The 13027-nt window shown below is 65.5% G+C and overlaps 1 protein-coding gene across 2 annotated transcripts in view; it reads left to right on the top strand.

The window, feature by feature from the left end:
• The window catches only part of LGR6 (leucine rich repeat containing G protein-coupled receptor 6), a 95926-nt gene that overhangs the window by 77923 nt on the left and 4976 nt on the right, over positions 1-13027 (top strand). For both annotated transcript variants that reach the window (XM_030844414.2, XM_060303350.1), the window contains 10 exons: positions 1218-1289; positions 1450-1521; positions 2391-2459; positions 3356-3427; positions 4271-4336; positions 5229-5300; positions 6041-6112; positions 7293-7418; positions 8183-8343; positions 11545-11625. In XM_030844414.2, coding sequence (XP_030700274.2) covers positions 1218-1289; positions 1450-1521; positions 2391-2459; positions 3356-3427; positions 4271-4336; positions 5229-5300; positions 6041-6112; positions 7293-7418; positions 8183-8343; positions 11545-11625 — 863 coding nt within the window. The remainder of the gene's footprint in view (positions 1-1217; positions 1290-1449; positions 1522-2390; positions 2460-3355; positions 3428-4270; positions 4337-5228; positions 5301-6040; positions 6113-7292; positions 7419-8182; positions 8344-11544; positions 11626-13027) is intronic.

Here is a 13027-nt window from a genome sequence, read left to right as displayed (position 1 = left end):
CACTGGATCTGTTCTCACGGCCACCGGGGCCTTTAGCACCAACCCCATGCCTCCCCCTCGCCTGGTCCAGCCGGCTGACAGTGTGAACACCGGGAAGCGAAGCGGGTGGGGAGCTGGACCAGCGCAGGGGAGGGTCCGCGTGAGGAGCGGCTGCACGCCCCCCACTGCCAGCGAATCACCAAGGCCTGCCTTTCCCCTGGAGTGGGGTGTGGGGGGGGGCAGGTGGGGAGAAGATTCGCTGGGTCTGTAGGGCGTGGCCGGAGCAGGGCGTGCAGAGGCCTGGGAGCGGGAGATGTAAGCTCGGGGGAGAGAGCAGAGCCCTGGGGTGGCAGCAGCAGGAAGGCACACGCGTGGGGCGTGTCTGTCCACGTCTATTGGGAGAAGCAGCTTGAGGACAGGGGCTCCTGTCTCGTAAACTTCTGAATCCCTCGGAGCTCAGCTCAACCCCGGCCACGAAGCCGGTGATCAGACACGTGCCACGAGCGAACTCACGCAGGAACATTGACCGAACAAAGCAGGCTGGGTGGGCGTTGGCTGCAGGTGAATTTCGTGAATGAGCGTGGAAGTGATGAGGGGAGGGAGGATGGGTCCCAGAGGCCAGGAAGACACTCAGAAACCAGGGGTCTCTGGTGAAAAAAGGACGGCAGAGGGGGCTGCTCAGCGTGGGTTGTGCTTTCCGGTCCAGCATTTACTTGGAACTGTCCTCCCCCGTAACCAGATGCACAGTTCCCGGCCTCTAGAGCCTGGATGCCCGGGGGGGCCTCGCCGCCTTTTCTCCTCCACGGTCACGGGCGTCCCCCCTGCGCCCCCCTACTCCCCTCCGGGGCTCCGCTCCTCAGTTCAGGGCCTTGAGGCCAAGCCTGGCTCCATCTGGGGACCGCTTCTCCTCCAGGGGCCCCTGTTTCTTCGCTCCCTCCTCCCATGCAGCCTCAGCTCCCCCCTAGGGGCCTCCAGGGTTCTGCCCTCCTTGGGGTGTGGGCCCAGCCTGTTCCCCTGAGTGGCTCTCACAGTGCCCTCAGCCCAGGCTCACCCTCTCTCCTGTCCACGGGTCGTTGAGCAAAGAGGGAAAGTCACAGGCAGATGTGGAACCAGGGTCCCCAGGCTGATGTCCCTTTGGGCCCATGGCCTTCCTGTCCGGCTGTTGGAGAGTGTCCTGGGGTCCCCTGTCCCCGTCCACGGGCTCTCCGCATCCTTCTGACGCCCATGTCATCCCCCAGGGGTTTCCATAACAACAACATCAAGGCCATCCCCGAGAAGGCCTTCCTGGGGAACCCTCTGCTGCAGACGATGTGAGTCCTTGCTCCTGACGCATGTTGGGGGAGGACGGGGTTGGCAGGCGGAACTGGAGAGGGGCTCCCTGCGTGCTGGTCTCCGCGGAGAGGGGAGAGCAGACACCTGCCTCGGTGCAGCCGGGAGGGAGAATGAAGGGCTTCGGTGTCTTTCCTGCAGACACTTTTATGACAACCCGATCCAGTTCGTGGGGAGGTCGGCGTTCCAGTACCTGCCCAGGCTGCACACCCTGTGAGTTGGTGCCTCCCCCTGCCCCCTGGCACCACCCCCGCCCGCCAGTCCCGCCAAGTCAGGGTCCTGCTCACATAGCCGAAGGAGCAACAACCCGACAAGGTTCTGGTTCTCCGGGGCCCCCGGAGCCACACCCTGGGACTCTTGGCCACCCAAAGGCATCCTCGTCGCTCCTGCTCTGTCAATTCCCATCCCAAGTGCAACGTCTTCAGAAAACCTCCTGCAGGTGGCGCTCTACACGCAGCAGCACAGGGACGCCCCTGAGTCTTTTGGGGCGCAAGCTCCACCTTCCTGTGCGCCCCACTCTCACCCCTGAGGCTGGCGCCATGCGTATGTTTCATCGCTGGACTCCAGGCTCTCCCGCTCAGGCCCGAGCCCAGGGTCCTCCTCAGGATCCGGCGGCACCCATCCTGCTGGGCTCCTGTCGCGTGCAGGCCTGCGTGGTCCCCCGAGGTGGGGTGACCACTGGGGGAAGCCCCGGCAGGTGACACTTAGGGGAGACCCGCTTCCCGGCTCCAACGAGCAACCCCAGCAGACAAACACCTTTCCGGAAGCACTCAAGCCGTTGCCTTTCAAACGGGGCGAGTCCCACAGTCCCTGCCTGTGTTTTGTGCGCACTGGGCCTGGGTGGCTGGGTGGCCAGGTGGCTGGGGGCCAGGTGACCGGCTCTGTCCGGGCCAGGCTGGGTGGAGCTGACCTAGGAAATGGCAGCTTGGACCCTGCTAGGCGTCCAGCCCCCACCAGGGCCTGAGCAACTGGGGTCACCGGAGGGAGGTCGGGGAAGGACGGTGTCCCCAGAAGATGGGGTCCCTGTGTGTGGGGGTCCCTGAGGGCTGAACCCCCTTCAGCACCTGGTGCTCTATCTCCAGATCTCTGAATGGTGCCACGGACATCCAGGGGTTCCCAGATCTCAAAGGCACCACCAGTCTGGAGGTCCTGTGAGTGGACGCTGGCCCCCCAATCCCCCGTCGCCCCCCGTCGCCCCCAGAGTCTGGTCCCCGTTATCTGGCCTTCTAGCCTGGCCCCGAGGGGCCCATGGCCGCTCCCACCGGGCTGGCAGGTGGTTCGGGGGGTGGTGCTGCTCTCCCCCACTTTCCCAGCCTGGGGTTTCTCGGCGATCCTAACCACAAGCTGAGGTGCACGGAGGACCCGGGAGCGGCAGGAGGGCTGTGACAGCCACCTCCTGTGCCTCCTGGTTGCCGCTTTGTCCTGGGGGGAGGGGGGAGAGCGTAGCAGGCCCTCGATTCACCGTAAGAGAGTGAACAGAAGGGTCCCGCGAACACCCAGAGCTGGAAGATCTTCCACGAGGGAAGTAGTAGTTCCCCGAGGGTGACCTCGGCCTCACGCCCTCCCCAGAGCACCCTGTCCCGAGGCCGCCGCCCTGCAGCCTGCTCGCATCCCACTGCCCCGCCCCGGATGCCCCGGCATCCTCTCTGCCCCAGGCACAGGGCACGGGCTCTGGGCTTGGTTCCCAGGGCCCCACTGGGGCTGGAGTTTCCATCCACGGCCTGCGCATGGCCCCCTCCCCTACAGGGAGCAGAACAGGGTCCGGCCCCTGTGTTGCTGGTGACACCAGGAGACGTGGGGGGACACGAAGGGGAGGGCGGGAGGGGCTGGCTGCAGGACCGCCTGCCAGGCGGTGCCCGGCCGTGCCCCTCTGTCCACCCCAACCCACCTCCTCCTCTCTCCCCACAGCCCCCCGCCCCGTGCCCCCCACTTGTCTTTTGTCAGCTCTGTGCTCCCACGTCAGCGTCAGGCCAGAGGGGAGGCACGGGGAGGGGCCGGGGACGGCAGGGCCCGGGTCGGTGCCAGCCCCGCTCCGTTCTCCCCGCAGGACCCTGACCCGTGCGGGCCTCCGGCGGCTGCCCCCGGGGATGTGCCAGCAGCTGCCCGGGCTCCGTGTCCTGTGAGTGCCTCCCGCGCCCTCCCACCAGCAAGGCCCCCCTGGGCTCCGTCCCCTCGCCACTCTCTTCCTGGAGAGAGGCAGCCTGGGCTGAGACCTGCCCGAGAGGGACTGGGCTGCCCTCTCCCATTCGGGGAAAAGCCTCGGTCTTCGAAGTCAGGGCCGGGGCTGAGGCCGAGCTCTGCCGCTTCCGGCCGGTGGACCCCAGCTCCCGCTTTGTGTCTCTGAGCTCCGGTTTCTCATCTGCAAAACGTGGGCTCATTTAGGAGGGTTGGAAGCGCCCGGCACATCGTAGGTCCCCCCAGAGTGGCTCTAATAGGCTACCCGAGTCTACACAGGGACCACAGAGGACCTTACGTGTCCCGTGAGGAGCAGGGAGTTTCCTCTCCCCTGAGTCTCACTCGGGTCTGAGGTGCTCACCACGGACCACAGCCCCCGGCTCAAGATGTGCACGACCAGCCCTGGACGGGTGTCTAGCCTGCCACCGACAGGCTGTGTGTCCGTGGGCACGTCCTGTCCCCTCTGTGCCTCAGCTGGATGGGGGCTTGGGCCAGGGGATCCCTAGGGGCGTCGGCTCCGTACTGTGACAGTGGTACCGCCTGGGTAGCCTCGGCCAGCTGGCTCGTCCCAGTGTGGCCCTGTTGTGCGCCTCTCACCTCCTGCTTCCTGACCCCCGGGGGCCTCCCAGGGTCCCCTGGGCCTTCACATGGATGAGGCGGCCCCATCCGGGCCCCGCAGAGGGGAGGGGCCCCGCAGGGAGCTGGAGGGAAGTGCCCGGGGTGAGGAGGTCCACAGCCGTGTCCCTGAGGCCCAGCTCCCCTCACCAGCCCGGCCCCCTCTCCCCAGGGAGCTGTCTCACAACCAGATCGAGGGGCTGCCCAGCCTGCACGGGTGTCAGAAGCTGGAGGAAATGTGAGTGTGGGGCACTGGGCCTGAGGGCGGGGTCAGCAAGCACTCTGACCTTCCCCGCCCTGGGCTTGCTGACCCTGAGGTCAGGGCTGGGAGCTCGGCAGAGGCCGGGACAGGCCATGACTCGCAGTGACAGCCCATGAGATGGTGCCCAAAAGGGGTCTCGAGGCGGCTCCTTGGGGGTCAAGGCAGCAGGAAACGTGACAGTGATTAGGGCCAGCGGAGGGGCAGGTGGGCTGGACATGGGGTGGCCGTGGGGGACTGGAAGTGCCCAGGCTCTCGGTTTCCATAAGCGCACACGCACGTGCACAATCGTGTCCGGGAGGGAAACCTGGGCTGCAGGTTCCACGGGGACCGAAACCACTTCACAGATTCTCCGAGCTCCCTTCACCCAGCTCCTGCGTCCCCAAATGACAGGGCCTCTGGCCCTCCATGTCTGGGCCCCGGGACCAGGCAGGGTCGGGGACGTGAGGGCCTGTCCTGGTGCCTTGACACTGAAGGAAGGAGGGTCTGCACCTTTGCCGAGGCCCAGGGTCCATCTCCCACTCAGACGCCAGTCTGTTGAGCTCTGCCTCCCAGCTTGGGCCCGTCTGGGGCCGCCAGGGGCTGGGCTGCATTCTGCTGCTGGACTAGGGTCTGGAGGGCCCGAGGAGTGAGGCCAGCTGGGCTGGGAGCCAGGGCCAGTGGGAGCCCTGGAAGCCCACTCCCTTTGGGGCCACAGGGACGGCTTTGTAGCTTTGTCTCCTGACCACTTACCCAAGGCAGCCACGTCCCCCATGCTCCCTTTAATTCTGGTGATTCTGCGGACTGGGTCCTTTCTTCCTCCCAGTGGTGGGGTCGGGGTTGGGGGCAGTGTCTGGGCCTCTGGGCTCATCAGCCTCTCTCGCTGCCCTAGTGGCCTCCAGCACAACCGCATCTGGGAAATCAGAGCTGACACCTTCCACCAGCTGACCTCCCTGCAGGCCCTGTGAGTACCTAGGGTAGGGGGGCCCTCCCTGCACGCCTGCGCCCCGTGAGGACCCCCAGCACCCAGGGGCCCCTCCCTGCACGCCTGGACCCCGTGGGGACCCCCAGCACCCGGGGGGCCCTCCCTGCACGCCTGCGCCCCGTGGGGACCCCCAGCACCTGGGGGGCCCTCCCTGCACGCCTGCACTCCGTGAGGACCCTGCACCTGGGGGGGCCCTCCCTGCACGCCTGCACCCTGTGAGGACCCCCAGCACCCGGGGGGGGCCCTCCCTGCACACCTGCACCCCGTTAGGACCCTGCACCTGGGAGGCCCTCCGTGCACGCCTGCACCCCATGGGGAACCCCAGCACCCGGGGGGCCCTCCCTGCATGCCTGCACCCTGTGGGGACCCCCAGCACCCGGGGGGCCCTCCCTGCATGCCTGCACCCCATGAGGACCCTGCACCTGGGGGGGCCCTCCCTGCACGCCTGCACCCCATGGGGAACCCCAGCACCCGGGGGGCCCTCCCTGCACGCCTGCGCCCCGTAGGGAACCCCAGCACCCGGGGGGCTCTCCCTGCACGCCTGCGCCCCATGAGGATCCCCAGTGGGGCCCCTCCCTGCACGCCTGCACCCCGTGAGGACCCCCACCGGGCAGCCTCCCTGCATGCCCACACCATGGCACATGTGTCGGTGACCCAGGGTAAGAACGACGGGTCCTCCGTGTGTCACTGTACCCTCCTGTCACGTCCTCTGCCCGTAGGGACCTGAGCTGGAACGCCATCCGGTCCATCCACCCCGAGGCCTTCGCGACCCTGCGCTCCCTGGTCAAGCTGTGAGTGTCCACTGCCCTCTCCTCCCGGGAGCTGGAGCACCGTGGGCCTGTGGGCTGCCCAGCGGGGGCAGGAGGGCCCGGCCTGGGGTGGGACACGCGTGGGTGTCGGCCACACGTGCTGGGGACGTGGCTGCAGCCTAACCGCGTTCCCAGCCCCCTGGACAGACGTGGGACCTGATGAGCCGGAGCCACCCCTACGAGCTCTGCGGCGCCACGCGCAGCCTCAGCCCCCGGGCAGCCAGGCCCCGAAGCCACCGGGGCGGGAAAGGGGAGCGTGTGGGGCCACCGCGCACAGGGGTGCGTGTTCTCCACTGTGTCCTGAAGGCTCGTCTGCCGGAGGCCGTGCAGCCCTGCCCCTCGCCTCTCAGGTGCTCCCCGGCCTGCGGAGGTGGTGCTCACTCAAGGGGCCGGGACCCCGGCGCTCACAGCCCTGCTCTCTGGGCTCAGGCCACACTCTCACCGCTGCTTCCCGCCTGTTCGCTCTGCTCCCGCCACAGCGGTCGGATGGGTATTTTTATCCCTTTGAAAGATGAGGCCGCTGAGGCTCGGGCAGACCTGCGACACGCCTCGGCTTCACGGGGAGCTGGTGACGGGGCCCGGTTCCCTGACGTCCAGCCCAGGCCGTTTCCACGCTGCCGGTCTGTGGCCGCGCTGTCTGGTTTGGAGGCCTGGCTTCTTCTGATATTTCTCCAGGGGGAGCCATGCACATCTTCACCTCTGGCTACTAAGCTGGCCCTGAAACAGAACGGGCGACCGAACCCCTGCGTGCGGCCAGACAGCCGCGCTGTTCAGTCCCAGCTCTGGCCCCCGCGTCCTCAGAAGAGCAGGGGGCCGGGGGCCGGCACAGCAGGCGGATGCCCTGGTGGGCTGGACAGGGACTCCGGTGGGACTCAGACGGGGCCCAGCAGCTGTGGCCGAGCGGCTGTGTTACCCAGGAGCTGGGACGGCGTGGCGTCACCTCCAACAGCCCCGTGTAGTCGGCCCCCGAGGTCCCACGAGTGGGGGACGACGGAGCTCTGGCAACCCTGCCACCTCTGCCCGGCATCCGTGCTCCTTCCTCCGAGCCTTCCTTCCCTCGTCTCCTCTGGCTCCCATCCCGGGCACACTGGCCACGCCTTCAGCACAGTCTGCCTCCAGCCACCCCCTGACTGCCAGTGACCCTGACCATCCACTGTCCTAGGGACCTGACGGACAACCAGCTGACCACACTGCCCCTGGCCGGGCTTGGGGGCCTGGTGCATCTGAAGCTCAAAGGGAACTGGGCTCTGTCCCAGGCCTTCCCCAAGGACAGCTTCCCCAGACTGAGGTGAGGCTTCCTGTCCCCACACCTACAGAGGTCTGCCTCAGGGCAGTGGCCAGGCCGGGAGGGACAGGAGAGAGCCCAGGGCCTCACCCCGAGAAAAGCCTGGAGGCCCAGGGTCTGGCCAGCCTGAGTGGGGAGGGCCCCTTCCCCCTCATCCCCGCGTAGCGTTTCCCTCTCCCAGTCCCAGCCCTGGGGGACCCCGGCGAGGACAGAGCTAAGATGGTGTGAAGGCCCCCCGCCTGCTTGGGCAGCTTCCGGGCCTGGAATCAGGGCCGAGCCCAGGGTGCTGATGAGTAGAAAACAGCCGCTCAGCCCTTGCTGGTGCCGAGGACCCCAGGCCTCCTTCGGCCCATGTGGCCCACGCTCTGCTGCAAAGCAATGGGGGTCCGGCCTCACCCGCAGGGCGCCAACCCAGCTCTGACGTGCCCAGAGGCGCGGGGCGCAGGCCTCGCGGAGAGCGAGGGTGAAGACGGGCCAGGAGAGCCCTGTCTCCTCGCTAGCGGAAGAGGAGGGCCGCCCGGAGGGGCGGAGCTCTCAGGCTGCGTGGCCCAGCTGCTCCCCGTCGGAGCCTGGCTCAGGCCTGTAGATGGGGGAGGACGAGGCTGGACGGCACTCAGAGCGCTGGGGGGCAGAGGGCGGCTGCGGGCCTGAGGAAGAAGCCCGGGAGGCCACCAGCAGGGCACTCGGGGGCAGTGGGCGGCTGCGGGCTGCCGGAGCCCCGGCCGTGGCTAAGGTGGCTGTGTCCCGCCCCCCCCCCCCCCCCCCAGGGCCCTGGAGGTGCCCTACGCCTACCAGTGCTGTTCCTACGGCGTGTGCCGTGGCGTCTTCAAGGCCTTGGGCCGACGGACGCCCCAGGGCCCTCACCCTGACGACCACGATGCTCCCAAAAGGCCCCTGGGCCTCCCTGCCGACGCAGCCGAGAGCCACTGTGAGTGACCCGGGGGGCCGTGGGGGGGCCGGGAGGGAGGAGGCGCAGGACCCCGAGGGGAGCCGGCAGGGGCTGCTGGGGGCCCAGGGAGGGGCGGCCCCTGTTCACGCCTGTCCTCCAGGCCCCGGGGACACAAGGGCGGCGCTGACCTTGACGGCAGGCATGCCTCCCACCTGCCAAGCCCTCTGTGGCCCCCAGGGCGCGCCCCAGGCCGTGGCTCACGTGACAGCCCTGTCCTGGTGGGCCGCAGCTCCTCCACGGCACCCCGCGCCCCGCCACGCGAGCCCTGCAGCGGGCGTCCTCAGAGCAGACAGCGCTTTCCAATCAGCCCGAGCCAGGCGGGGTCAGGCTAAATCAATTAAACCTGCTTCTGGAAAAGAGTCCTTTCACGCCGTGTCTCAGAGCCAAAAGGAGCAGCTGGGGGGTCACTGCTGCCCCCACCGTCTGCCCCGCTGTCTCACCAGGGGCTTCAGAGGCCCTGGCGCCCGGGGGCCTCTCGGGGAGGCCAGAGGGGACACCTACGGGCTGGGGTCTCTGGTGAAGGGCAGAGAGATGGTCTTCATGGCCTGCCCCCTGTTGCAGAGCACAAGCAGAATTAGGAGGGAGGGGAAAGGGCCCCGACTCGGGGGTTTCCCTTCAGTCTCTAACTCTCTCTTCACAATGTGTCAGTGCAGAAGCTAAACAGAAAGATCAGATCTAAACACGTAAGAACATTCACGCCAGTGTAGACGGACCCAGGTTCTAACTCCTCCAGACCACTCACGGGTCAGGTCACCACGGACAAAGCCTTGGGAGCCTCCGTTTCTTATCCGTAAGCTGGGAGCGGCGTTCGCGCCCCACAGGCCGTCGGGAGCATTGAAGATCCCGCAGACAGACGCGTGTGCCCTCCGTCCACGGTGGCTACTCAGGGAGGGGCCTCTGGCCGGACACGCAGGAGTGTAGCTGGGAGCCCAGGAGGCCGCCGTGGGCAGGCGAAGGGGACTGGAGCCCTCCCGGGAGAGTGTGAGGCCCGGCAGGGGCAGCAGCTTCCCTGGGGCGGTCTGGGTGTCTGCCGTCCACTCCGCATGGATAGGAGTGGAAACCTTCCTTCCTGAAAGTGAAACTCCACCAGGCCAGAGTCTGGGAGAACCACAGGGCATCGGGCTGGTGGGCGGCCATTGCCATAACGGCACCGGGGCCGGGCCCCACTTCCTGAGGAGCTGCTGAGCCTAGGAGGGGGCCAGGGCCGCGGCTACAGCCATATCCCACATCCCCCTCGGTGAAGAGCGGTCTTCAGCACTTTGGCTGTGACCTTACAGCCTCAGACGGAGTCCACGGGCCTCAGCTCTTGCATCTCATCCGTGCATTTTGATTTCCAAGCACTGCTGAGCTCCGTTCTACAGAGCAGGAAAGGTGGCGAGGGATGGAATGCTAGGCTGTGGGCACAGCCCGGCCCCCTGCCCACCCAACAGTGCCCAGGCCATGGGCAGCTCCACAGGGCCTCCCTGCCTCCAGGGAAAGCTCCCAACTGAACTGTTTACCCTTTAAGTGGGAGGAAGGCTCCACACAGGAAGCAGACATGTGAGCTGAAGGCGGGGACAAGTGTGACAAACGGTCGCCTGCCTGGGCCTGGCCTGTACACGGTGGAGAGCCCACTGGCCCGGCTCCCTAACCTTCCAGGAGAGGCAGTTTCCCCCGCCTACCCCAACCCAACTCCAGAAACTACCCGCCTACCCCAACCAACTCCAGAAACTTTCCAGGAACTCCCTGGCGGTCCCGTGGTTAGGACTCTGCACTCTCACTGCCGGGGTTCAATCCCTGGTCGGGGAACTAAGATCCCGCAAGCCTCGAGGGGGATCTTCCAATGCTGAATTATCGCTGCAAAAGAGAGTTTCGTCTTTATAAACTATAAACTGGTTTAGTTATCATTTATCATTTCAATATCCTTAAGGAATTTCTGGGCCCTGAGATGTCCACCCCCGTGGAGATTGCAGGCCCTGGTTTAAGGAACAGCACAAGAGCGAATAAGGAAAATAATGCCATTTGATTCAATCACGTTTTGGAGTTTCTTTAACAAGGGATTTGCCTTTCTCAGACGAACAGAATCGCAGAGCCTAGACTTACAATTGGAAGGGTGGTTAAAGATGATCTAGTTCACCTGCTAATGCAGTAGAGAAGCGCCTTCTCACACTGGAGACTTCCTGCTCCAGTCTCTCCAGTTACGCACACCGTGTGCATCTGTAAAGCTCCCCCAACCGTCTCCCCGTCCCCCCACCTTGGCTCTGCGGCCCAGCGAGGCTCGGTCTGACTTCCGCTCTGTCGCTCACTGGCTGTGAGACCCAAGGCAAGGTCTTCGCTTTCCTCACGTGTCCGATGATGCCTGTGGCTGCCTGCCTCCTGCAGCTGTGGGGAGGGTCGGTGAGGACTCCGTAGGCGCGGGGCCTGGAGGATGAGAGCTGGGGGAGCCCCAGCCCTGGCGCCAGGTGACCTCCTCGTGGGGGCAGCGTGCGTGCCCACGGCTCCTCGACAGCAGGGCCGCGTCTCGTCCACCCCACATGCCCCCCGCCTGTGCCCAACGCCCAGCAACAGGGTTCTGTGGTCAGCACACGTGACCTCTGATGGTGGGAGCTTCTTTGTGTAGGAAGAACCAGAACTTCTCCCTCTGGATCATGATTTGCCTCCTTCTGTGACGCGTCTGTTGATGCTGGTTCTGCTGCCTGGGACCATCAGCACGTCGGGGTGTAGTGATGCCTGCAGGCCGGCAGCTCTTTGAGGACGGCCTTCTTCCCCTCACCCTGCCTTTTCCGAGTCCAACACTCTCAGCAGCTCGGCTGTCGTCACCGTCCCTGGTCCACCTCCTCCGAGCGCATCCCGCTCGCTGCTCTGTCCTTTGCAGTGTGCAGGGCTCCCAGCCGGACACGGGGTCACAGTGGTGGGCTGGCCCGTGTGGAGGGCCCCCACCAGCAGGGCAGCCTCCCCTGACTCTGTGCAGCCGCCCGGGAGGACATGGGGGCACTCGGTGTCTGAGGGCCACAGGCGGATAACAGGGAGCTGACCAGAGGTTTGCCCCCGAGGGTAGACACACCTGTGCAGGGCCGCAGGGAGGCCCCGTGCCCAGCAGACGAGTCGGGACAACATCTCAGAGGGGTGGGGTTTTGGAGAAAGGTGGGGCTTGACCCACACCAAGACTAGGGTCTGAGCCAGTTTCTGGTCTCCCCTCAGATGATGTGGACCCAGACGAGCTTCAGCTGGAGGTGGAGGACCCCAGGCCACACCCCACTGTCCAGTGCAGCCCTGTTCCAGGTGAGAGGGGTGCCTCGGGGTGGGGAGGGCAGGGACTGGGGAAGGAGCGTTACGGAAAGTGGGGTCCAGCTGCTCGCCTTTTGAAAGCCAATACTCGAGAGACAAGGTCGGTGGAAAGGAAAGTTTGCTTTACTTTGGAGGCTGGCAACCTGGGAGGGGGAGGGTGGACTCATGTCCAACGGCCGACTCCCCCCACCGACAATCAGTGGCCAAGAGCTTTTACGGGGGAGTTTCAGGGATGTACAGGCAGAAGGAGGGGGCTACATGCAGAGACAGCACAGTCAGCTCTGACGGTCATCTTGAAACTGGTCATCGGTGGTCTGATCAGCGTCATCTTGATTGTTTTAAGTACAGTTAGGCTTCAGTTCCAGGGTCGGTTTGTTCCCATTTCTTCAGGCCGGTTCTCAGAACTGTGGCAGCTTAGGTCATGGCTACAGCCTGGTCATCATGTAGTTAACTTCTTCCAGCTGGCGGGGGCGGGTTTCAGCATCTATAAAACAGCTCAAAGGACGTGGCTCAGAATATTATCTACAGCCCTGAGGACGGACTGAAGGCCCTTGACTTTGCTCAATGACTATTATTATTTAGTCCTTTGACTCTTTCCTTTGCTTCTGCATTTTCTCACTTCTCTAATTAAACTTACTCTTTGGTTAAAAGCGACAAGAGGCAGGCGGAGGACATGGGTGTGGGGAGGACCACAGCGTCCTGCTCCGCTGCAGGAGCCCCCGCTCTTCCACGAGTTCAGCCTCTTCTGTCATTCCCGGGGAAGGGGCTGTCGCCCCCCTTCGGTGGCTGCTTGGGGGCAGCGGGAGCGGGGGAGGGGAGGGGAGTCAAAGCGACATTTACGAGTCGCCAGAGGTGATACAGCCAGGAGGAACTTTCTCTCAGCGAAGAGACCCCACTGCTCAGGCGGCGGGTGCGGGGCTGGCTCGTCTGAGACCCGCAGAGTTCGAGCAGGGCAGCACCCTGCAAGGCCCCCTTCTGCATCCCTCCCCACTCCATCCCAGGAGGGGTGCCGCCTCTCGTAGGTAAAGCTCTCCCGGGCGTAAAACACCAGGTGTCCCTGGGGGCTCCTTCCAGCACTGTCCGCTCCTTAACGGCTGAGGAAGCCTCCTTCAGTCTCCGCTAAATCCATCTTGCTGTCAGGAAACAAAGAAAATTCCCCTTTGGTCCAGCCCAGCCTCTGTGTTTAGCGTGAAGCCCCAGGCCACCCCGGAGGCAGCAGCGGCCACGGGAGCCGGGCCGGGAAGCGTCGGACGAGTGGAAGGCAGCGGATAGCGTCCCTCTCACCGGCTCTCCAGCCCCGCCCAGGCCCCGCAGCACACGCGCCCCGCGCTTCGCGGCTGTAGCGCGCCCTCTAGTGCCCGCAGCGACAAGCGCACCAGCGCACCTGGAGGCGCAG

Source organism: Globicephala melas, chromosome 1 (assembly GCF_963455315.2).
Source record: "Globicephala melas chromosome 1, mGloMel1.2, whole genome shotgun sequence".
NCBI lineage: Eukaryota > Metazoa > Chordata > Mammalia > Artiodactyla > Delphinidae > Globicephala > Globicephala melas.
This window is presented reverse-complemented; position numbering and strand designations above follow the sequence as displayed.